This window comes from Gigantopelta aegis, chromosome 13 (assembly GCF_016097555.1).
Source record: "Gigantopelta aegis isolate Gae_Host chromosome 13, Gae_host_genome, whole genome shotgun sequence".
Taxonomy (NCBI): Eukaryota; Metazoa; Mollusca; class Gastropoda; order Neomphalida; family Peltospiridae; genus Gigantopelta; species Gigantopelta aegis.
This window is the reverse complement of record NC_054711.1, coordinates 29483399-29508297: the sequence shown is the minus strand read 5'-3', so window position 1 is coordinate 29508297 and position 24899 is coordinate 29483399. Positions and strand designations below refer to the sequence as shown.

Here is a 24899-nt window from a genome sequence, read left to right as displayed (position 1 = left end):
AAGAGTGACATGTCCATTTCTGAGGTAGACTAGCTTACGGATCATCAAGTTGGCTTGGTATACATGGTATTTAGCCAGAGAGCATGGATGTCCCCTTCCACTAGAGTATGCACCCCCTCCAAATAGCGTTTTTGCGGACATTTAACGAAACGTTTGTTAACGAAACCACTAGAACATGTTGATTAATTAATCATTGGCTATTGAATGTTACACATTTGGTAATTCTGACTCGTTTCAGAGTAAACCCGGTACATTTTTCCTAATGCAGCAACGGATGACATTTGACGAAGCATACTAGTAACTGAATGAAATAAACATGTTGTTGTTACCCCCGAGTACTCTGGCCGTAAAATCGCAAGACGGACATGTGAACAGTTATGACGCTATCAGCTTATCATTACTGTCCACGTGTCCGTCTTGCTCTCTTAATTCTCGCTCCTTCCAGTGCACCACGACTGGTATATCAAAGGCCGTGGTATGTGCTATCCTGTCTATGGGATGGTGCATATAAAAGATCCCTTGCTGCAAATCAAAAAGAGTAGCCCATGAAGTGGCGACATCGGGTTTCCTCGCTCAATATCTGTGTGGTCCTTAGCCATATGTCCGAAGCCATATAACCGTAAATAAAATGTGTTGAGTGAGTCGTTAAATAAAACATTTCCTTCATTGCTCTCTTACGATCAGAGCGAAATTTGTAGGGTCGGGTCATGACTCCCCCCAAAATACAATTAAAAAACAAAATTGTTTGGAGCTGTGAGGTTTCGACCCCAACCCCAACCTGCACATGCATGCGTCTGTAATATTTACCGTTGAACAACGTACCAAAGAGTGTTGCTAAATTCGTCTTTCTATTATTTCACCAGTCCGTTACGTATTGCCCAGTTACAAATGAAATGTTTACTTCCGGTACAGCCAGAACACGTGAAATGAAAGTTACTTCAGGTGATCACGTTTTGAATCTACCAACACGAATTATACACTGAGCCCTGTGTTTTCGTTTACCTTATTTCTTAAGATGGTGTAGAATAAAAGGGTGGCTGATGTTACTCAATGCAACCATTTTCTGAAATGGGAAGGGTTTATGTGTACAGGGTATGTATGGAGAGGTTAATCCATACGCCGCATTCAACATTGAGATGATCATGATTGACATTTGTAACGTTTTGTTACAGTGCTGCGAAAGCAGCAATGATCGTCCGTCCCACAGGGATCGCATTTGACATTTGTTTTCATACTATGTAATTTATTACAAGTTATTTATTTGCGATTGATTTGTAAATTGCATACAAAAATAGTAGGCACGAATTTGACCCTTACCCCCCCCCCCCCCCCCCCCTTTCACTGTTTCAGTGGTTAAGGTTAGTTCTAGACGAGTGCTCTACTGACTGGGGGTGGAACGTAGCAAAGTGGTAAAGCGTTCGCTTGATGTACAGTCTGTTTAAGATCGATCCCTGTCGGTGGACCCATTGGGCTATTTCTCCTTCCAGTCAGTGCTCCACAACCGGTGTAACAAAGGCTGTACTAAGTACTATCCTGTCTGTGGGATGGTGCATATAAAAGATCCCTTGCTGCTAATCGAAAAGAGTAGCCCATGAAGTGGTGACAGCAGGTTTTCTCTCTAAATATCTGTGTGATCCTTAACCATATGTCTGATGTCATATAACCGTAAATAAAATGTGTTGAGTGCATCGTTAAATAAACATTTCTTTCCTTCTAGTGACTGAGCTAGATTCCACACTGTCCTTTTCCTTAAGTCCGTAATTACCCCCCGACTGAATACATAAGGACAGTAATAATTATATAGGACTCTTGAGAAGTTTCACTCCAAAAATACTGATTGCGATAACGAACCTAAAATTTCAATACCACCCAGCTCTAGTTTTATATGAAATTTTTCACTCTTTCAGGTTTGACGATGATGCGACTGTGGAACTGGGGCATCCGTGGGATGTCGACCGGCGTTGACAAATCTTTGTTGAGCAAACTCCGCAAGAAAACAGGATTTCCATTCATCAACTGCAAGAAGGCACTGGAGCAATTCGATAACGACATTAAGCAGGTGTGGAATTAGATTTGCAGTAGTGTTCGACAAATATATTTGAGAAGAAGTTAGTTTTTTTTTTTTAACGACACCACTAGAGCTTATTGATTTATTAATCATCTTTTGGATGTCACACATTTCGTAATTTTGATTTACTGTATATAGTCTTAGAGAGGAAACCCGTTACACTTTTCCATTAGTAGCAAAGGATCTTTTACAGGAACCATCCCACAGACAGGATAGCACATACCATGGCCTTTAATATACCAGTCGTGGTGCACTGGTTGGAACAAAAGATAGCCCACTGGGCCCACAGATGAACAAATGTTAAATGCTAGCAGATAATATACACCAGGTATATACAGTTTGTTATCGTTGAAGAGCTTTACTGACGGCAGAAATGTTTAACCAGTGGCAGAAAAGTGCTGTCATTGACACTCCCGACCTACGGCAATATATATAATGGGCCCACCAACGGGGATTGATCCAAAAACTGACCCCGCATCAAGTGCAGACCTTGGTTTTTAAGGTGTGCGATCGCGCTCGTACAGCGCACATAATTTCAATCTGACGAGTGTGAAAAACAGTGCATGTTACATTCGACAAATGGCGCACGTAAAATTAATTTGTAAATTTATTTCCACTATTTACAAAAACCAATACTTTTAATAGCTCATTTAGCTGATAGGAAGGTCCTTTTATTGAAACAATACAAATTTAAAACATGGCAGTAACTGCCATGCAGTCATTCAGCTGGTATTTCTCTTTGTTGAACAAATCGAGAAAATACTGGTTTAATAGACAAATTGGTAGACATACCAGTCAAAATCAAATCTGAGCTACACTGTCTATTTTATTTATTTTGGAAAGTGCAATTTTTCGCTCGCCTGAATTTTTCAAAAACCAAGGACTGCAAGCGAGCACTTTACCACTGGGCTACATCCCGCTACATATCTTAAATGAATCCCCATAATCTAAGCAATCGGTTATACTGGTTATTAGCATAAATTTAACACAGACCAGGGCTATGCAATTAAGTGGATTTGACTGTATCTGAATGACGACAATTGTCGTCTGTGCCATTGTTTGAGCCCTGCTGTATAAAAGATATCTTGCTGCTAATCGAAAAGAGTAGCACATGGAATGATGACAGTGGGACTCCTCTCTGATTATCTCTGTGGTCCTTAACCATGCATATGTCTGACGCCTTATTTTACTGTTAGTGTTTGAGAAAGTCACTAGCCCTCACAGAAGCTTTGGCTAGTGCCCTATGTATTATATACTCTTCAAAAAAAGTAGGGGAACTCTAATAAGAATTTACAATTGCCAAAATTGTAAGGTATATTAGCTGTGGGGAATAGTTATATGATAATAGTGAATTAATTGGGCAAACATTACAACCGGTAGTTCAGTATTACAGTAGGTTTTATGACCACCAAAGATCTTGAAGGGTGATTGGGGTCAGAAGCGAAATTTGAAAGTTGAAGTTTTTTATCAGTAAATTGCAAATTCAAACAATAAAAATTACTAAAAACAAAACAATAACAACTGTATGATCAACAGAATGAAAAAGATTGAAAGAAATAATGTTCCACAGTGATTAATCAACCTTCCTGGAAATGGTCAAAATCGAGAATGACTCCCCATGCACGTGTACAGGGCAACTGCGTGATGCATGTGCAAATTTTGGAATGTGTTTCTGTGTGTTGATAAACAAATCTAAATGTTCTTTACGAGGATGTCTGTGGTCAAAACATATGTTCGGTCTAATAGTTGATATTAACATTAATATTTCAGGTTCCCCTACCTTTTTTCAAGAGTATAATAACATAGTGATCAACTTCCACTAGCCCAAACCAAAATTCACTGTCTGGGACCGAGGGCCATAGTTAAAATATGTTGAATACGTTGTTAAATGAAATATGTCTTTCTTTCTTTTTTCTGTTTTAGGCAGAGAGCTGGTTGAAGGAACAGGCTCAAAAAGAAGGCTGGGCCAAGGCGACCAAGTTACAGACACGCCCCATGTCCCAGGGTTTGGTCGGCATGATAACCAGGGACAAGTCGGCGACCATGATAGAGGTGTGTTTGTTGAGCAGTTCTCATTTCGACAGTCTATAGGGACAACTTTAGGCCTGTAGGAACAGTAGCTGTTATTGGGGAAGGTGTTTGTGGGGGGTGGGGGGTGGGCACAATCTAGTAGAGAGAACAGTCACTAGTTTGGGGGGGGGGGGCACAATCTAGTAGAGGAGAACAGTCTCTAGTTGGGGGGGGCACAATCTAGTATAGAGGAGAACAGTCTAGTCGGGGGTGGGGGGGCGCACAAACCAAATTTTTATCTTTATTTATGTAGTGTATGACCAAAAAATATTCATTTTCATCTAAGATAATAAAGAAAAATGTTTGTTCTGTTTAACTACATCACTAGAGCACAATGATTTATTGATTTTCAGCTACTGAATGTCAAACATTTGATAATCCTAACAGGTAGTCTTACGGGAAACCCACTACATTTTTCCATTAGCAGAAAGGGATCTTTTATATGCACCGTCCCACAGACAGGGCAGCACATCAGGACTCCTTCCCTCCCCTCCCCCCCCCCCCCCCCCCCCCCCCCCCCCCCCCATTCCCGCCTTGGAATTGCCCACTGACTATGTCAGAGGCCAAGTCCGGGGCGGCGTGCCTGAACCTATGTTGGATATGGGCACGACAAACAGTTCTGCATTCCGCATCAGGACACGTTTTGTTTTTAAAATCTTCATTAGCAGTATATCTAGTCAATGGAAAATTGATTAGCATCTACTATCGGTGTAACGAATACACAGGATGGCGAATACGATACATATCACGAATGACGAATACGAATATATATTCACGTCTAGGAATACAAAAGTGAAAAGGTTTTGCAAAAAGGAACAGCAATATTTTTTCAAAGATAAAGATGTTTTGTGGCAGGGCTTCTAGATTATGGTAGCTCCACTCCCATGGCTAGTGATATTCAATGTTGGGCTAGTAAATAACTACTATTGCTATGCCAGACAGGGCTTCCTGATTATGGTAGCCCCACTCCCATGGCTAGTGATATTCAATGTTGGGCTAGTAAATAACTACTATTGCTATGCCAGACAGGGCTTCCTGATTATGGTAGCCCCACTCCCATGGCTAGTGATATTCAATGTTGGGCTACTAAATAACTACTATTGCTATGCCAGACAGGGCTTCCTGATTATGGTAGCCCCACTCCCATGGCTAGTGATATTCAATGTTGGGCTACTAAATAACTACTATTGCTATGCCAGACAGGGCTTCCTGATTATGGTAGCCCCACTCCCATGGCTAGTGATATTCAATGTTGGACTAGTAAATAACTACTATTGCTATGCCAGACAGGGCTTCCTGATTATGGTAGCCCCACTCCCATGGCTAGTGATATTCAATGTTGGGCTACTAAATAACTACTATTGCTATGCCAGACAGGGCTTCCTGATTATGGTAGCCCCACTCCCATGGCTAGTGATATTCAATGTTGGGCTACTAAATAACTACTATTGCCATGCCAGACGGGGCTTCTAGATTATGGTAGCCCCACTTCCATGGCTAGTGATATTCAATGTTGGGCTACTAAATAACTACTATTGCCATGCCAGACGGGGCTTCTAGATTATGGTAGCCCCACTCCCATGGCTAGTGATATTCAATGTTGGGCTACTAAATAACTACTATTGCCATGCCAGACGGGGCTTCTAGATTATGATAGCTCCACTCCCATGGCTAGTGATATTCAATGTTGGGCTAGTAAATAACTACTATTGCCATGCCAGACGGGGCTTCTAGATTGTGGTAGCCCCACTCCCATGGCTAGTGATATCATGGGCGGATCCAAGGGGGGGGGGGACCAGGGGGACGCGTCCCCCCCCCCCCCCAAAAAAAAAATTGTTCAAGTGCCCTCAAAATGTCCAAGTGCCCTTTTTGTTTGTAGAATTTTTTTTTTTTTAAGTAAACAATAATTATATTGTAGATAAATGAAATCAAGATTTTCGTGTACATGCGCAAGCTTGCAGATATGTGTCTGTGTTATTGAGTCTCAATGGGGCCCCATTGAGGTTCTAACGCGAGTGACGCCAATTTACTTCATTATTGCTAGTATATTATGACGTAGAACTGTAGGAATTCATATTAATTGTAAATATCAAAACTTGTAGTAAGGTGCCCTTTTGACGAGTCAATGTGCCCTTCTTTTTTGGTCCCCCCCTAAAAATATTTCCTGGATCCGCCCATGGATATTCAATGTTGGGCTAGTAAATAACTACTATTGCCATGCCAGACGGGGCTTCTAGATTATGGTAGCCCCACTCCCATGGCTAGTGATATTCAATGTTGGGCTAGTAAATAACTACTATTGCCATGCCAGACAGGGCTTCCTGATTATGGTAGCCCCACTCCCATGGCTAGTGATATTCAATGTTGGGCTTGTAAATAACTACTATTGCTATGCCAGACAGGGCTTCCTGATTATGGTAGCCCCACTCCCATGGCTAGTGATATTCAATGTTGGGCTTGTAAATAACTACTATTGCTATGCCAGACAGGGCTTCCTGATTATGGTAGCCCCACTCCCATGGCTAGTGATATTCAATGTTGGGCTAGTAAATAACTACTATTGCTATGCCAGACAGGGCTTCCTGATTATGGTAGCCCCACTCCCATGGCTAGTGATATTCAATGTTGGGCTTGTAAATAACTACTATTGCTATGCCAGACAGGGCTTCCTGATTATGGTAGCCCCACTCCCATGGCTAGTGATATTCAATGTTGGGCTTGTAAATAACTACTATTGCTATGCCAGACAGGGCTTCCTGATTATGGTAGCCCCACTCCCATGGCTAGTGATATTCAATGTTTGGCTTGTAAATAACTACTATTGCTATGCCAGACAGGGCTTCCTGATTATGGTAGCCCCACTCCCATGGCTAGTGATATTCAATGTTGGGCTAGTAAATAACTACTATTGCTATGTCCGATGGCTAGTGAATGTTTTTGTCAAATGTTGCAGTTTTGTCTATTTTGTAAATATGAATATCCTGCCCCAACCCCCAAAATTGTATTAACTTAAAATAAAGTAGGTATGGTGAATTTTAAATCGTGGCTAGTAAATTTTAAAAATCATTTATCCCATGGCTAGTGGACTGAAAAAGCATTCTAGAAGCCCTGTGTGGGTTATTAGTCCAGTAGGTTGAATAAAAAAAGGATTTGTCTTTGTGCTTGATATAATACAAAATCGGTCCAAACATTATAAGAACAATCGAATCGGTATTGCATTTTGGTTTGTACAAATTAGAAACATAAATTGTAGAGTTAGCATTACATAAATGTATTCGTGTATTCGGTTCAGCTAGTGACGAATACGACTGCAACCATGATACAGATCGCTGTTCGGTGCACCCAATATTTGAGTATATTGTTACACCCCTAGCAACTACTGTTTACGGTTGTAAAATTCTGTAGAGATCTCTCCAACTTGCATACAGGGCTCGAACTTCAGAATTTGTCTTCCACAGCAATGTTTAAAAGAATTGCAAAGGGTGAAACAGTTCACCAACGGCAATTTTGAGCCTGCCTATGGCAATTTTTTTTAAAGTGACATTTGCAGCAAATAAACCTGACTGAAAGGCTATCTTGTTATATGTAGACATTTTTTAAATGTGCAAATGTTAAATATTGGCAGATAATGTCCACCAGGTGTATACATTTCGCCATTGTTGAGGAGATTTACCGACTGCACAAAAGTACCATCGGTGATGCTCTCTATCTATGGCAATTTATATCTCAATGACGGCAATTGCCTTCGGTGCCACTGTTAAGTTCAAGCCATGGCATAGCAAATCGCAATGCAATATTGAACAAAATGTTCCCACACATACACAGTTGTGAGGCACTGCTTGGAATGGGTCCACCAAGGGGGTTTGATCCTACATCCCAAGCATCTCAGGCAAGTTCTTTACCAACTGAGCTGTTGGGGTATTGTTAAACAAACATTTGTTTTCTGGTCACCATTAATGAACATGTCCTTGTTTTACAGGTGAACTGCGAGACCGATTTTGTTGCGAGAAATACAAAATTTATCAGTTTAGTAGCTGAACTGGTTAATGTGTGTCAGAACCAGTTTGCCAGCGGCAACAGTAAGAAGGTAAACATGTTTAAAATAACTAGTTGTGTGCAATTTATAATTAATTTTTATTTTATTTTTTTCATGTAAACTGTGATTATTTATTTATTAATTTGGTTTTTTAGTAGCTAAACCCTGTTTTATTATTTATTTATTTATTTATTTATTTATTTATTTATTTATTATATCGTTAAAAATTCATTCATTCATTATTTAGTATTTGAATAAATAACACCCCCACCCCCAAAAAAGAAATCATAAACAACAGAAAAAGCCAACACACTATAATAAAACAAAAACCCAATATTCTCCCCAACCCCCTCCTCCAAATGTTATAACTTAAGGGAGGGGGGGATTGGAGGAGGGGACAAGATAGGGTGATTTTTACATGGTTTATATAATATACACATGTAAGTCATGGAAATCCTGGAAAGTTATAAAAAATTGTAATTTAAAATAATTTAAATCCAAACATTTAATATTATTTAATTATATCGATGATCACAGAAAAATGCCGGAAAATATCTTGGAAAATACCTTTTAAATGTCAAGAAATTTTTCATGATACTCATCCTTAATCTTTATGCTTGGGTTACAGTTAACAATGGGCTGAATTTACAAAGCCTGTTTACGTCTTACACGTGTGTAACTACATACATGTACATTTATAATGCTTAAACATCTGCGTTTAAGAAAAAGAAACTGTAAATTCGACTCAATATATTTTGTTCACAATGAGACTAGGTGACTGCTAATTATGAATTGTGCGTTAGTGTTACTTTGTTTATTGTTCAGATTTGCACCGGCGTCGGTGGCATCGTGGTTAGGCCATTGGTCTACAGGTTAGCAGGTACTGGGTTCGGATCCCAGTCGAGGCATGGGATTTTTAATCCAGATACTGACTCCAAACCCAAGGCTCAATGGGTAGGTGTAAACCACTTGCACCGACCAGTGATTCATAACTGGTTCAACAAAGGCCATGGTTTGTGCTATCCTGCCTGTGGGAAGCACAAATAAAAGATCCCTTGCTGCCTGTCATAAAAGAGTAGCCTATGTGGTGACAGCGGGTTTCCAGTAAAAATCAGTGTCGGAATGACCATATGTTTGACGTCCAATAGCCGATGATAAGATAAAAAAAATCAATGTGCTCTAGTGGCGTCGTTAAATAAAACAAACTTTACTTTTTTTTGTTCAGATTTCTCTGTCGAAGTCTGAAGTGGGCGAGCTGAGATCGCCCGACAACAAGACACTGGCCGACTTGGTGGCGCTTGAAGTAGGCAGTATCGGAGAAAACATGGCGCTACGTCGAGTTGTTCATCTGCAGGCTTCGCCCTCGTCTGAGATCAAAACTTACATACACGTGTCAGGTGATTTATAACTTACATATATTCTACAGTTTACCTTCTAGATCAAAACATACATACACATGTCAGGTGATTAAAAACTTACATACACATGTCAGGTGATTTATAACTTACATACACGTGTCAGGTGATTTATAACTTACATACACGTGTCAGGTGATTTATAACTTACATACACGTGTCAGGTGATTTATAACTTACATACACGTGTCAGGTGATTTATAACTTACATACACGTGTCAGGTGATTTATAACTTACATATACGTGTCAGGTGATTTATATGACTTACATACACGTGTCAGGTGATTTATGACTTACATACACGTGTCAGGTGATTTATGACTTACATACACGTGTCAGGTGATTTATAACATATATTCTACATATCACCTTCTAGATCAAAACTTACATACACGTGTCAGGTGATTTATAACTTACATATATTCTACAGTTTACCTTCTAGATCAAAACATACATACACATGTCAGGTGATTAAAAACTTACATACACATGTCAGGTGATTTATAACTTACATACACGTGTCAGGTGATTTATAACTTACATACACGTGTCAGGTGATTTATGACTTACATATACATGTCAGGTGATTTATGACTTACATACACGTATCAGGTGATTTATGACTTACATACACATGTCAGGTGATTTATAACTTACATACACGTGTCAGGTGATTTATAACATATATTCTACATATCACCTTCTAGATCAAAACTTACATACACGTGTCAGGTGATTTACAACTTACATATATTCTACAGTTCACCTTCTAGATCAAAACATACATACACATGTCAGGTGATTAAAAACTTACATACACATGTCAGGCGATTTATAACTTACATACAGGTGTCAGGTGATTTACAACTTACATATATTCTACATGTCACCTTCTAGATCAAAACTTACATACAGGTGTCAGGTGATTTACAACTTACATACACGTGTCAGGTGATTTACAACTTACATATATTCTACATATCACCTTCTAGATCAAAACATACATACACATGTCAGATGATTTATAACTTACATATCACCTTCTAGATCACAACTTACATATATTGTCAGGTATTTCACAACTTACTTACATCACCTTCTAGATTAAAACTTACATACACGTGTCAGGTGATTTACAACTTACATATATTCTACATATCACCTTCTAGATTAAAACTTACATACACGTGTCAGGTGATTTACAACTTACATATATTCTACATATCACCTTCTAGATCAAAACTTACATACACGTGTCAGGTGATTTACAACTTACATATATTCTACATATCACCTTCTAGATCAAAACTTACATACACGTGTCAGGTGATTTACAACTTACATATATTCTACATATCACCTTCTAGATCAAAACTTACATACATACGTGTCAGGTGATTTATAACTTACATACACGTGTCAGGTGATTTACAACTTACATATATTCTACATATCACCTTCTAGATTAAAACTTACATACACGTGTCAGGTGATTTACAACTTACATATATTCTACATATCACCTTCTAGATCAAAACTTACATACACGTGTCAGGTGATTTACAACTTACATATATTCTACATATCACCTTCTAGATCAAAACTTATATACACGTGTCAGGTGATTTATAACTTACTATCACCTTCTAGATCAAAACTTACATACACGTGTCAGGTGATTTACAACTTACATATATTCTACATATCACCTTCTAGATCAAAACTTACATACACGTGTCAGGTGATTTACAACTTACATATATTCTACATATCACCTTCTAGATCAAAACTTACATACACGTGTCAGGCGATTTACAACTTACATATATTCTATATATCACCTTCTAGATCAAAACTTACATACACGTGTCAGGCAGTGGTGTAGTGTGGGTTGTCAGTGCCCGGGGCAAGGCAAGTATTGCGCCCCCTAACCCCGAGTCCTTTCCACCAGTCCAGAATTTTGCGCCCAGGGCAACAACCCCACTGGTGTCAGGTGACTTATAACTTACATACACGTGTCAGGTGATTTATAACTTACATACACGTGTCAGGTGATTTATAACTTACATACACGTGTCAAGTGATTTATAACTTACATACACGTGTCAGGTGATTTATAACTTACATACACGTGTCAGGTGATTTATAACTTACATACACGTGTCAGGTGATTTATAACATATATTCTACATATCACCTTCTAGATCAAAACTTACATACACGTGTCAGGTGATTTACAACTTACATATATTCTACAGTTCACCTTCTAGATCAAAACATACATACACATGTCAGGTGATTAAAAACTTACATACACATGTCAGGTGATTTATAACTTACATACAGGTGTCAGGTGATTTACAACTTACATATATTCTACATGTCACCTTCTAGATCAAAACTTACATACAGGTGTCAGGTGATTTACAACTTACATACACGTGTCAGGTGATTTACAACTTACATATATTCTACATATCACCTTCTAGATCAAAACATACATACACATGTCAGATGATTTATAACTTACTATCACCTTCTAGATCAAAACTTACATACACGTGTCAGGTGATTTACAACTTACATATATTCTACATATCACCTTCTAGATTAAAACTTACATACACGTGTCAGGTGATTTATAACTTACATACACGTGTCAGGTGATTTACAACTTACATATATTCTACATATCACCTTCTAGATTAAAACTTACATACACGTGTCAGGTGATTTACAACTTACATATATTCTACATATCACCTTCTAGATCAAAACTTACATACACGTGTCAGGTGATTTACAACTTACATATATTCTACATATCACCTTCTAGATCAAAACTTATATACACGTGTCAGGTGATTTATAACTTACTATCACCTTCTAGATCAAAACTTACATACACGTGTCAGGTGATTTATAACTTACTATCACCTTCTAGATCAAAACTTACATACACGTGTCAGGTGATTTACAACTTACATATATTCTACATATCACCTTCTAGATCAAAACTTACATACACGTGTCAGGTGATTTACAACTTACATATATTCTACATATCACCTTCTAGATCAAAACTTACATACACGTGTCAGGCGATTTACAACTTACATATATTCTACAGTTCACCTTCTAGATCAAAACATACATACACATGTCAGGTGATTAAAAACTTACATACACATGTCAGGTGATTTATAACTTACATACAGGTGTCAGGTGATTTACAACTTACATATATTCTACATATCACCTTCTAGATTAAAACTTACATACACGTGTCAGGTGATTTATAACTTACATACACGTGTCAGGTGATTTACAACTTACATATATTCTACATATCACCTTCTAGATTAAAACATACATACACGTGTCAGGTGATTTATAACTTACTATCACCTTCTAGATCAAAACTTACATACACGTGTCAGGTGATTTACAACTTACATATATTCTACATATCACCTTCTAGATCAAAACTTACATACACGTGTCAGGTGATTTATAACTTACATACACATGTCAGGCGATTTACAACTTACATATATTCTATATATCACCTTCTAGATCAAAACTTACATACACGTGTCAGGTGATTTACAACTTACATATATTCTACATATCACCTTTTAGATCAAAACTTACATACACATGTCAGATGATTTATAACTTACTACCTTCTAGATCAAAACTTACATACACGTGTCAGGCGATTTACAACTTACATATATTCTATATATCACCTTCTAGATCAAAACTTACATACACGTGTCAGGCAGTGGTGTAGTGTGGGTTGTCAGTGCCCGGGGCAAGGCAAGTATTGCGCCCCCTAACCCCGAGTCCTTTCCACCAGTCCAGAATTTTGCGCCCAGGGCAACAACCCCACTGGTGTCAGGTGACTTATAACTTACATACACGTGTCAGGTGATTTATAACTTACATACACGTGTCAGGTGATTTATAACTTACATACACGTGTCAAGTGATTTATAACTTACATACACGTGTCAGGTGATTTATAACTTACATACACGTGTCAGGTGATTTATAACTTACATACACGTGTCAGGTGATTTATAACATATATTCTACATATCACCTTCTAGATCAAAACTTACATACACGTGTCAGGTGATTTACAACTTACATATATTCTACAGTTCACCTTCTAGATCAAAACATACATACACATGTCAGGTGATTAAAAACTTACATACACATGTCAGGTGATTTATAACTTACATACAGGTGTCAGGTGATTTACAACTTACATATATTCTACATATCACCTTCTAGATTAAAACTTACATACACATGTCAGGTGATTTATAACTTACATACACGTGTCAGGTGATTTACAACTTACATATATTCTACATATCACCTTCTAGATTAAAACATACATACACATGTCAGGTGATTTATAACTTACTATCACCTTCTAGATCAAAACTTACATACACGTGTCAGGTGATTTACAACTTACATATATTCTACAGTTCACCTTCTAGATCAAAACATACATACACATGTCAGGTGATTAAAAACTTACATACACATGTCAGGTGATTTATAACTTACATACAGGTGTCAGGTGATTTACAACTTACATATATTCTACATATCACCTTCTAGATTAAAACTTACATACACGTGTCAGGTGATTTATAACTTACATACACGTGTCAGGTGATTTACAACTTACATATATTCTACATATCACCTTCTAGATTAAAACATACATACACATGTCAGGTGATTTATAACTTACTATCACCTTCTAGATCAAAACTTACATACACGTGTCAGGTGATTTACAACTTACATATATTCTACATATCACCTTCTAGATCAAAACATACATACACATGTCAGATGATTTATAACTTACATACACATGTCAGGCGATTTACAACTTACATATATTCTATATATCACCTTCTAGATCAAAACTTACATACACGTGTCAGGTGATTTACAACTTACATATATTCTACATATCACCTTTTAGATCAAAACTTACATACACATGTCAGATGATTTATAACTTACTATCACCTTCTAGATCAAAACTTACATACACGTGTCAGGCGATTTACAACTTACATATATTCTATATATCACCTTCTAGATCAAAACTTACATACACGTGTCAGGCAGTGGTGTAGTGTGGGTTGTCAGTGCCCGGGGCAAGGCAAGTATTGCGCCCCCTAACCCCGAGTCCTTTCCACCAGTCCAGAATTTTGCGCCCAGGGCAACAACCCCACTGGTGTCAGGTGACTTATAACTTACATACACGTGTCAGGTGATTTATAACTTACATACACGTGTCAGGTGATTTATAACTTACATACACGTGTCAGGTGATTTATAATTTACATACACGTGTCAGGTGATTTATAACTTACATACACGTGTCAGGTGACTTATAACTTACATACACGTGTCAGGTGACTTATGACTTACATACACGTGTCAGGTGACTTATGACTTACATACACGTGTCAGGTGACTTATGACTTACATACACGTGTCAGGTGACTTATAACTTACATACACGTGTCAGGTGACTTATGACTTACATACACGTGTCAGGTGATTTATGACTTACATACACGTGTCAGGTGATTTATAACTTATATACACGTGTCAGGTGATTTATAACTTAAATAATTAAATTTCCGCTACATTCATTACGACAAAACGTCATCCCTTTAGTCCAGACGGGAGTTTGTTCAATTCTCAATGAAAGTAAAAATTACATCGTCAAGGAACGTCATATGTGATGACGTCATTGTATATGGGCAAGTTGTCTTATTAAGCGTTATTGTTTGTGGGCCAAAAGTAATTCAAAATAAAGTATGAAGTTTTAGTGTTATTATTAGCAAGTACGAGTAAAATTTAATTATAAGTATTGTCTTCGCCGATTCAAACAGTTTGCAGATAATTTGTTTTTGTTCATACCCCAATGAATGTAACAGAAATAACAAACAATCCTTAAATATATTCTACATATCGCCTTCCAGCACAAACCAGGGGGCGATACGTAGCCCAGTGGTAAAGCGCTCCCTTGATGTGTGGTCGGTTTGGGATCGATCCCTGTCAGTGGGCCCATTGGGCTATTTCTCACTCCAGTCAGTGCACCACGACTGGTACATCAAAGGCTGTGGTATGTGCCATCCTGTCTATGTGATGGTGCATATAAAAGATCCCTTGCTGCTAATCGAAAAGAGTAACCCATGAATTGATGACAGCAGGTTTCCTCCCTCAATACTTGGTGGTACTTAACCATATGTCTGATGCCATATAACTGTAAATAAAATGTGTTGAGTGTGTCGTTAAATAAAGCATTTCCTTCCAGCACCAACCACAGTCTAGATGAAAACTGATTTTATATAGATATTTCTATACAGGCCTCGAACTTATTGAATTTATCACCATAGGCAAGATGTCCACCTATGGTAATTTTGATCTGCCTACATTTGGTTTCAAACCAGTGGGGAATGATGTAGCTCAGTGGTAAAACGCTTGCCTGATACATGGTCGGTCTAGGATCGATCCCTGTTGGTGGGCCCATTGGGCTATTTCTCGTTCCTGTCAGTGCACTACGACTGGTATATCAAAAGCAAATGATAAATGCTATCCTGTCTGTGGAATGGTGCATATAAAAAAATTCCCTCGATACTAATGGAAAAATGTAGCGGGTTTCCTCTCTAAGGCTATACACGTATGTCATAATTAACAAATGTTTTGACATCCAATAGCTGATGATTAATAAATCAGTGTGCTCTAGTGGTGTCGTTAAACAAAACCAAACCATAGTTTAAAACATGCTAAAATATTCCTTCATTCCTTATTTTGTCTTATTAAAGGCGCAGACCCTAGTTTCAGTTTAGTGAAAATAGATACTAAGTTCAGTTAATCTACAAAACTGTAACACATCTGGATACGGTTACAACAGATTCTAATTCAACACATTTGTAAGAACGAATCTGACTGGATCTCTACTAAACATTTCAGGTGGTAAAATCACCGATATACCGGTCGCAAATTTTCTGGCAGAAATATGTCATAGCTTAAGCAAAGAACATGGTTGTTTTGTAATGACATCATGAAGACAATTTCTCTAGGGTTCATATTATGTACAGAATTCGTTAAATACCAAGATGTTTTTATGTCAGAAATGAACATATTATTCTTTATTAGTTGTTATCTAATTACCAGAGCTGATTAAATATGCCAAATTACACATCTATCTTAGAGCTAACTGTTCGACCACCCATCGTCTGTTAATGGGCTGCCTAATGACGTCACCAGCTGATGACGTTTATATGCTTATTCTTACTAAAAATGTAACAATTTCCTCTTTAAAATTAACCAACAAACAGTTTAATTAGAATAGGGAAAACCCTACTGGGTTTTCCGATTTGTGGACGTATGTCAGTGGTTTTACAGTCGCAAATTTACCGTTTTATTAGCTCCGCTAATGTATCACCAATAAAACTAAATTTGCGACAAATCGGAAAACACAGTAGGGTTATCTCCTAAGTAAAACAGAGCCTGTGACGTTCACAAGGTGAAATACCTTTACAAATAGACTGAACTCGACTCCATAACAGTTTCTTCTCGGAGGCACGTGCGTTTTAAAAAATATGAAACATACATTTTGTGATATTAAAAACACCAGGATGACCAGAAACACTTCAGATGTACGGAAATGGATAATCTAAACAATAAAATCATTGTAATGGCTGATTTCAGTTATCAATCATTCAGTTATTGATAGTGAAAAATATGCCATAGTGCTTAAAAACTAGGGTGTGTCTCTTTAATGTTTTAAAAACATTTCTTGTTTCATTTAGGTCCTCAGCTGAACACTAACACTGACTGTGTGGTTGGCAAATTCGGTGCTTTGGTGGAACTGGACGCATCTGCATGCAATCTTGACCCTGCGTCACTGTTGGAAATTTCAAACGAGCTGTGTCAACACATCGTTGGGATGAATCCGCAGACGATCGGACGGATAGACGAGTGTGAATCGAGGCAAAACAAAGCCGAAGAAATGACGCAGAACAAAAGTGAAGAAATGACGCAAAACAAAAGTGAAGAAACGACGCAGAATGAAAATGAAGAAACGCCCCTAGAAACGAAAGATGAAGAAAAGACGAAGATTAAAGAGGAAGAAAGCAGACTGGTTTGTCAGGAGTTTTTACTGGATTCATCATGCACTGTCGGAGACATTCTCAAAGAGAACAATCTGGTAATTAAAGACTTTGTGCGTTTTGAATGCGGAGAGGAGTTACCAGAAGATGAACAGTAGATTTGAGACGAAGTTAAAGGCACTTGTCCCCAATTTCTAGCCATTGTAACTAGTGTTCTGGTAACATAGCCTGTATTTTGAGTAAAGATTGCACTACACCAAACAGAATCTCTTAAGTGACAATGTTAATGTATGTGGTTAAAACTTACTACAATGTTCTCTCAATTTAGTTAACGCCAACCCCACTTTCCGCTAATCTTCTTTTTAAGTTTGTTTGGATTTCTTATAGGAACCTCAAACACAGGACAGGAATAACAACCAAAAATTGGGAGATGTGTTTGCAATGGAGTTCAGTATAAAGATAATTGTTTTGTTTTGTTTAACGACACCACTAGAGCACATTGATGTATTAATCATCAGCTATTGGATATCAAACATTTGGTATTTTTGGCATATAGTCGTAGATAGGAAATCCACTACATTTTTCCATTAGTAACAAGGGATCTATTATATGAACCATCCCAGAGACAGGATAGCACATACCACATTCTGTGATATACCAGTCGTGGTGCACTGGCTGGAATGAGAAATATCCCAATGAGCCCATTGACGAAGATTGAAACCTACATTTTTCCATTAGCAGCAAGGGATATTTTATATGCACCATCCCACAGACAGGATAGCACATACCATGGCCTTTGATATACCAGTCATGGTGCACTGGCTGGAATGAGAAATAGCCCAATGAGCCCATTGACGAAGATTGAAACCTACATTTTTCCATTAGTAGCAAGGGATCTTTTATATGCATCATCCCACAGACAGGATAGCACATACCACTGCCTTTGATATACCAGTCGTGGTGAAGGTCAGTATAATGCTATCACCATCGGTTCAGTCTGAAGCTGTAATTAACTATTTAACTGGTGAAAACGTAATAACCTGTGTATACTGGTAATACACTGTTACTTGCTTTGTGTTATTGTGTAATGATTTAATAAATAAACAATATTTTATAGTGTTGCTCTTTTTTTTTTGGTGTTATTATTGATAAAAAAACTGATGTCATTTATATTGATATTCAATAACTTGATCATAAAATGATGTTTGGTAGTGAATCCAAAGCACCCTCACTATATAATATCGCCTACTTGATATCACACCAAAATTAATATTTAGTACAGGGGAGGGATATAGCCCAGTGGTAAAGTGCTTGTCAGATGTGTGGTCGGTCTAGGATCGATCCCCATTGGTGAGTCCATTGAGCTATTTCTCATTCCAGCTAGTGCAATTCAACTGGTATATCACCGGATCTGTGGTATGTGCTATCCTGTATGTAGGATGGTGCATATAAAAGGTCTCTGGCTACTAATGGAAAAATGTAGTGAGCTTGCTCATAAAATATGTACAAAGGGTTGAGCCAAATGTTCGAGACTGAAATAGGCTACTGAAAAAGCAGCAAAGGTTCTCTTATATGCATTTCTCAAGCCAATACACCAAAACTGGTATATCAAAGGCAGTGGTATGTGTTATCCTGTCTTTGAGATGGTGCATATAAAAGATCCCTTGCTGCTAATCGAAAAGTGTAGCCCATGAAGTAGCGACAGCGGGTTTCCTCTCTCAATATCTGTGTGGTCCTTAACCATATGTCCGACGCCATATAACCTTAATTAAACTGTTGAGTGCGTCATTAAATAAAACATTTCCTTCCTTCTTATATGCATTTTTCTATTGACAGAACAGCACATACCACAGCCCTTAATGTACCATTTGTGGGGCATTAGATGGGGAAACGAACCGGAGTATTTAGTGTGATTGATCCACGAACTATCACACGACAGGCGAGTGCTCTACCACTATATTACAGAGTGCTGGGATGGGGAAAGGAAGGCAGACAATGCGCTTTCTCATAGACATGACAGCACATATCGTGATCTTGGTCGGGACGTGGGGAAACTTCCAACAAGTGTAATAAGGCCCATGACTTTTCCTCGAAAATGATGTTTTCAAATTACATGACTTGAGGGTGATCATTACTGTGTGAATCCTGGAGGCTGATCGATACCGTGAACCCTGGAGGGCAATCGTTACCGTGAACCCTGATCATTACCGTGAATCCTGGAGGGCGATCGATACCGTGAACCCTGGAGGGCAATCGTTACCGTGAACCCTGATCATTACCGTGAATCCTGGAGGGCGATCGATACCGTGAACCCTGGAGGGCGATCGTTACCGTGAACCCTGGATGGGGATCGTTACTGTGAACCCTGGAGGGCAATCGTTACCGTGAACCCTGGATGGGGATCGTTACCGTGAACCCTGGAGGACGATCGTTACCGTGAACCCTGGAGGGCGATTGTTACTGTGAACCCTGGAGGGCGATGATTACTGTGAACCCTGGAAGGCGATCGTTACTGTGAACCCTGGAGGGTGATTTTTTACCGTGAACCCTGGAGGGTGATCGTGGATCGTTACCGTGAACCCTGGAGGGTAATCGTGGATCGTTACCGTGAACCCTGGAGGGTGATCGTTACCATGAACCCTGTAGAGTGATCGTTACTGTGAACCCTGAAGGGTGAGTTACCGTGAACCCTGGAGGGCGATCATTACCGTGAACCCTGGATGGCGATCGTTACCGTGAACCCTGTAGAGTGATCGTTACTGTCAACCCTGAAGGGTGAGTTACTGTCAACCCTGGAGGGCAATTGTTACTGTCAACCCTGGAGGGCGATTGTTACTGTGAACCCTGGAGGGCGATTGTTAACCCTGGAGGGTGATCGTTACCATGAACCCTGGATGGGGATCGTTACTGTGAAATCTGGAGGGTGATCATTACTGTGAACCCTGGAGGGTGATCGTTACTGTGAACCCTGGATGGGGCTCATTACCATGAACCCTGTAGGGCGATCGTTACCATGAACCCTGGAGGGTGATTGTTAGTATGAACACATAGCTGCCACACAGGCTACTCCTACTAAAAAAAACCACTTGAGGAAGAGAGGCAACAGCTGTAAACACGTTTGAACTATGTATATAAAGGATAATGTTGACTTTGGTCAGATCTGACAAGGGGCAGGATTTAGCTCAGTCGGTTGAGTGCTTTCTCGAGGTGCTTGTTGTCACAGGATCGAACCACCTCGGTGGATCCATTCAGCTGATCGGGTTTTTTTCTAGTTCCAAACACAACTGGACAAAGGCTGTGTGTGGTATGTGCTTTCCTGTCAAACAAAAAGCAAAAAAAGATCTGACAGTGTCCTTCAAAGTGGCCTGTTCAGTAAGATCTTGAAAGAAAGTTAAAGTTAATTTTGCTTAATGACACCACTAGAGCACATTGATGTAGTAATCACCGGCTATTGGATATCGGACATAATTTGGTCATTTTGACATATAGTCTTAGAGAGGAAACCCACTACATTTTTCCATTAGTAGCAAGGGATATTTTATATGCACTTTCCACACAGACAGGATAGTACACACCACAGCATTTGATATACCAGTCTTGGTTGGGACAGGAAAAAACCCAACGAGTCCACTGAGGCGATTTGATCCCATGATACAAACCTAAAGCAAGCACTCTACCAACTGAACAGGATCCTCCCCCCCCCCCCCCCTCCCTCCCAACACACCCCAGGAAGAGAGGCTGTAGATGTAGTATGAACAGCATACAGAGAGAATACAGGCATGTGATTCTGCTGCTAATTGGCGGAATTCCGCTTTTTAAAAAAATTTCCTTTCATTCATTTTTCTTGCATTCTGCACTCAATTATGTGCCTTCAGCACGCATGTATCATTTCCAGCTTTTTTTTTAGAAATGTTTCAATCACATGCCTGAGAATAACATTGGATTTGGTCAGATCTGACAACCACCTCAAAGTGATCAGTAAGATCTAAGTGATTTAACACTTATATGCAAAATAAAAACAACAAACACTAAATATATACAATAAAACTTTTATCCTAAATATCTGAAAATCAACATTATATATAAATAAAGCCTATAAAACTATTTCATGTTTTTCTTCTTCACCGTAAAGCCTACATTGTAGAAACAGTACTTTGTGGAATTACAGAGCATCTGGAGATAAAACAAAAAAAACATATAAGTAATCTACTTACGGTCAAGTCCTCTAAAACAATGTACAATACATCTGCTTGAAGTTGGATTCTCACTTAAAATATTTATTTCTTAACATGCTACATTTCTTGTTCGTAAATTTATAGATGATCACCAATATACTCAAGAACACATTTCACATGGTTAGGTGCGACAAAATAACTATTTTAAAAGTAAGCCAGAAATTAAATTAAAGACAAAAGTACTATACAATGTAAGAGGACAATGGACCTTTAACTTAATACCGGTATGCTGAACATCAAAAGAAATACATATCAGGGTTGTAGGTTAGTTTATGATTAGACAAAGTTTTGTAAAATAACACACATGTAATTCTGATTTTCAATATATTAATCCCTTCTTAACAAAAACTAAATTTAATGTTACAACTAAATTAATGTTACAGCTGAAAATTAAATGTGTGTTTCTTTTCGTGTTCAGTATATTTTCTCATAAAAAAATCAATAAAAAATCATTCCCTCTTGTGTCGCTTCACAATGTGCAGCTCCCAACCATATATAGAACTTAGAAACCTCTGTTACACAGCTACATGTATGAAGAGACCACTTAAACACCTTTCTAACCCAACTCATAATATAGTACAATTGACCTGTATTAAACAACCACCTGTTTTAAGAGGTCATCTTACTATTTTCCTAAAGCAATCTAATATAGTTACACTGACCGCTATTAATCAACCACCTGTGTTAAAAGATCACCTTACCATATTCCCAAAATAATATACAAATTAACCTCTAATAAGTAGCCACTTGGCTACAGAAACCACCTTTCATTTCAACTTATTTTCGTGCTTATATCCAATTAAGGACTTAAAGGTTCAAGCACGCTGTCCGGGGCACACACCTCGGCTATCTGGCCTGTCTGTTCAGTACAGTGGGTTAGTTGTTAGTTATCAAGAGAAAAAGAGGGTGTAGTGGTCTTACACCTACTAATTGAGTCATTAAAACTCGCTCTGGGTGGGAGCCGGTACCGGGCTGCGAACCCTGTACCTACCAGCCTTATGTCCAAAGATTTAACCACGACACCACCGCAAGGCTGAGAAACCACCTTACTCTGCATCTCACTATTGCTCCAAATCATATAATACACAAATACCTTTATTACAGATTATCCTGCATAACTGGATCAAGTAACCACCTGTTTAATCCACTTTACTGTACTCCCAATCCAATACAGTACAAAATAGTACATAATGACCTCTATTAAGCAGGCACCTGTTTTAAGAGACCATCTTACCATTCTTTCAAATGTTCAAATATAGCAAAACTTTGTGTAACCAGCTCTGTAACAAATATGTTATAATAATATTAACGCAAATGTATTATTCACCGATGTTTCAGTTATCTTCCCACTTCATCATTTCTTATTTAATGCATATTCAATAAAAAATATCAACTGGCGTCTGGCTAACATATTCAAAGGGACAGACCCTAGTTTTTAAACACTAAGGCATATTTTTCACCTAGACCCTAAAAAAGAAGAAGAAAGAAATGTTTTATTTAACGACGCACTCAACACATTTTATTTACGGTTATATGGCGTCAGACATATGGTTAAGGACCACACAGATTTTGAGAGGAAACCCACTGTCGCCACTACATGGGCTACTCTTCCGATTAGCAGCAAGGGATCTTTTATTTGCGCTTCCCACAGGCAGGATAGCACAAACCATGGCCTTTGTTGAACCAGTTATGGATCACTGGTCGGTGCAAGTGGTTTACACCTACCCATTGAGCCTTGCGGAGCACTCACTCAGGGTTTGGAGTCGGTATCTGGATTAAAAATCCCATGCCTCGACTGGGATCCGAACCCAGTACCTACCAGCCTGTAGACCGATGGCCTACCACGACGCCACCGAGGCCGGTCACCTAGACCCTAGTGTCAACTCATAAAAATGGAAACTAAGTTAGGTTAATTTACATAATTTACATAAATTAACCTATCTGTAACAAATTTGGATACAACAGAGTGAAATAAGAGTTTGTGACCTTGAAATACCCTTGAAAGTAGACTAAAATGTGACTCCATAACCATTACTTCTTATGCAGACGCATGTGCATTTTTTAAAATATGAAAAATGCATTTTGTGGTATTAGAAACACCACGATGACCAGAAACACTTCGGTTGTACGGAAATGGATAATCTAAACAATAAAATACAAGTAATGTTTGATTTCAGTTACCATAAACGGCTCTAATAGTGAAAAACATGCCAGTGTTAAAAAACTATGGTCTGTCCGTTTAAAGCTTCAATTTATTGTTTTCATTATCTTTGGCAGTTACATGCCCTTTCCTACTTTCAAATTACAAAAGAAAGGAAAATAATTTAGAAATATCATGATTGCAATTCTGAGATCATATTCATAGTCATAGTAACTGTGTATACACAATGATTTTACAATAAATAATAAAATTATAATTGAGCAACAAGTAGTTTACAACAATGATACTAAAATGTTAAATGCTGTTAAATGCTGCGTGGCTCTGTGTGAACAGAAACCTACATCATGTTATGCATTAAAATTCAACAACTGCAAAAATCCAGTTGTTTTCTCACAAAATATCAATATTACATGTATGAAATTACTGTAAATCAGGAAATGTTAGCGAGCATAAAATGTTAGCGAATTTAGCAAGGTCATACAAGATGCGAATATTTCATGACGCTAAATTTAAAGAGGCATACAACAGACTGCTCAAAAACACTTTTGTGCGATTGTTTTTGTCTGTGATTAACTGAAGGCACAACAACGGTTACATACTACTGATTAAAGAAAGAAATATTTTATTTAACGACACACTCAACACATTTTATTAACAGTTATATGGCGTCAGACATATGGTTACGGACCACACAGATATAGAGAGGAAACCCACTGTTGCCACTTCATGGGCTACTCTTTTC

At 38.3% G+C, this 24899-nt stretch overlaps 1 protein-coding gene across 3 annotated transcripts; it reads left to right on the top strand.

Annotated features, from left to right (window-relative positions):
- The first annotated feature begins 901 nt into the window (after positions 1 to 901).
- Positions 902 to 18022, top strand: LOC121387459 (elongation factor Ts, mitochondrial-like). 3 transcript variants are annotated; one of them, XM_041518577.1, is made up of 6 exons: positions 902 to 942; positions 1908 to 2059; positions 3992 to 4120; positions 8118 to 8225; positions 9400 to 9571; positions 17462 to 18022. In XM_041518577.1, the coding sequence occupies exons 1-6, from the start codon at positions 927 to 929 to the stop codon at positions 17917 to 17919; spliced, it is 1035 nt and encodes a 344-aa protein (XP_041374511.1). In that variant the 5' UTR covers positions 902 to 926; the 3' UTR covers positions 17920 to 18022. The 3 variants fall into 3 exon arrangements, with proteins under 3 accessions (XP_041374511.1, XP_041374512.1, XP_041374513.1); XM_041518578.1 differs by lacking the exon at positions 902 to 942 and adding an exon at positions 966 to 1092; XM_041518579.1 differs by lacking the exon at positions 902 to 942 and adding an exon at positions 1137 to 1238.
- The last annotated feature ends 6877 nt before the right edge of the window (positions 18023 to 24899 follow it).

Coding starts and splice junctions, on each gene's coding strand:
- LOC121387459 (XM_041518577.1), top strand. Junction 2,060..3,991: donor TCGATAACGACATTAAGCAG/GTGTGGAATTAG, acceptor TTTCTGTTTTAG/GCAGAGAGCTGGTTGAAGGA. Junction 9,572..17,461: donor AACTTACATACACGTGTCAG/GTGATTTATAAC, acceptor TGTTTCATTTAG/GTCCTCAGCTGAACACTAAC.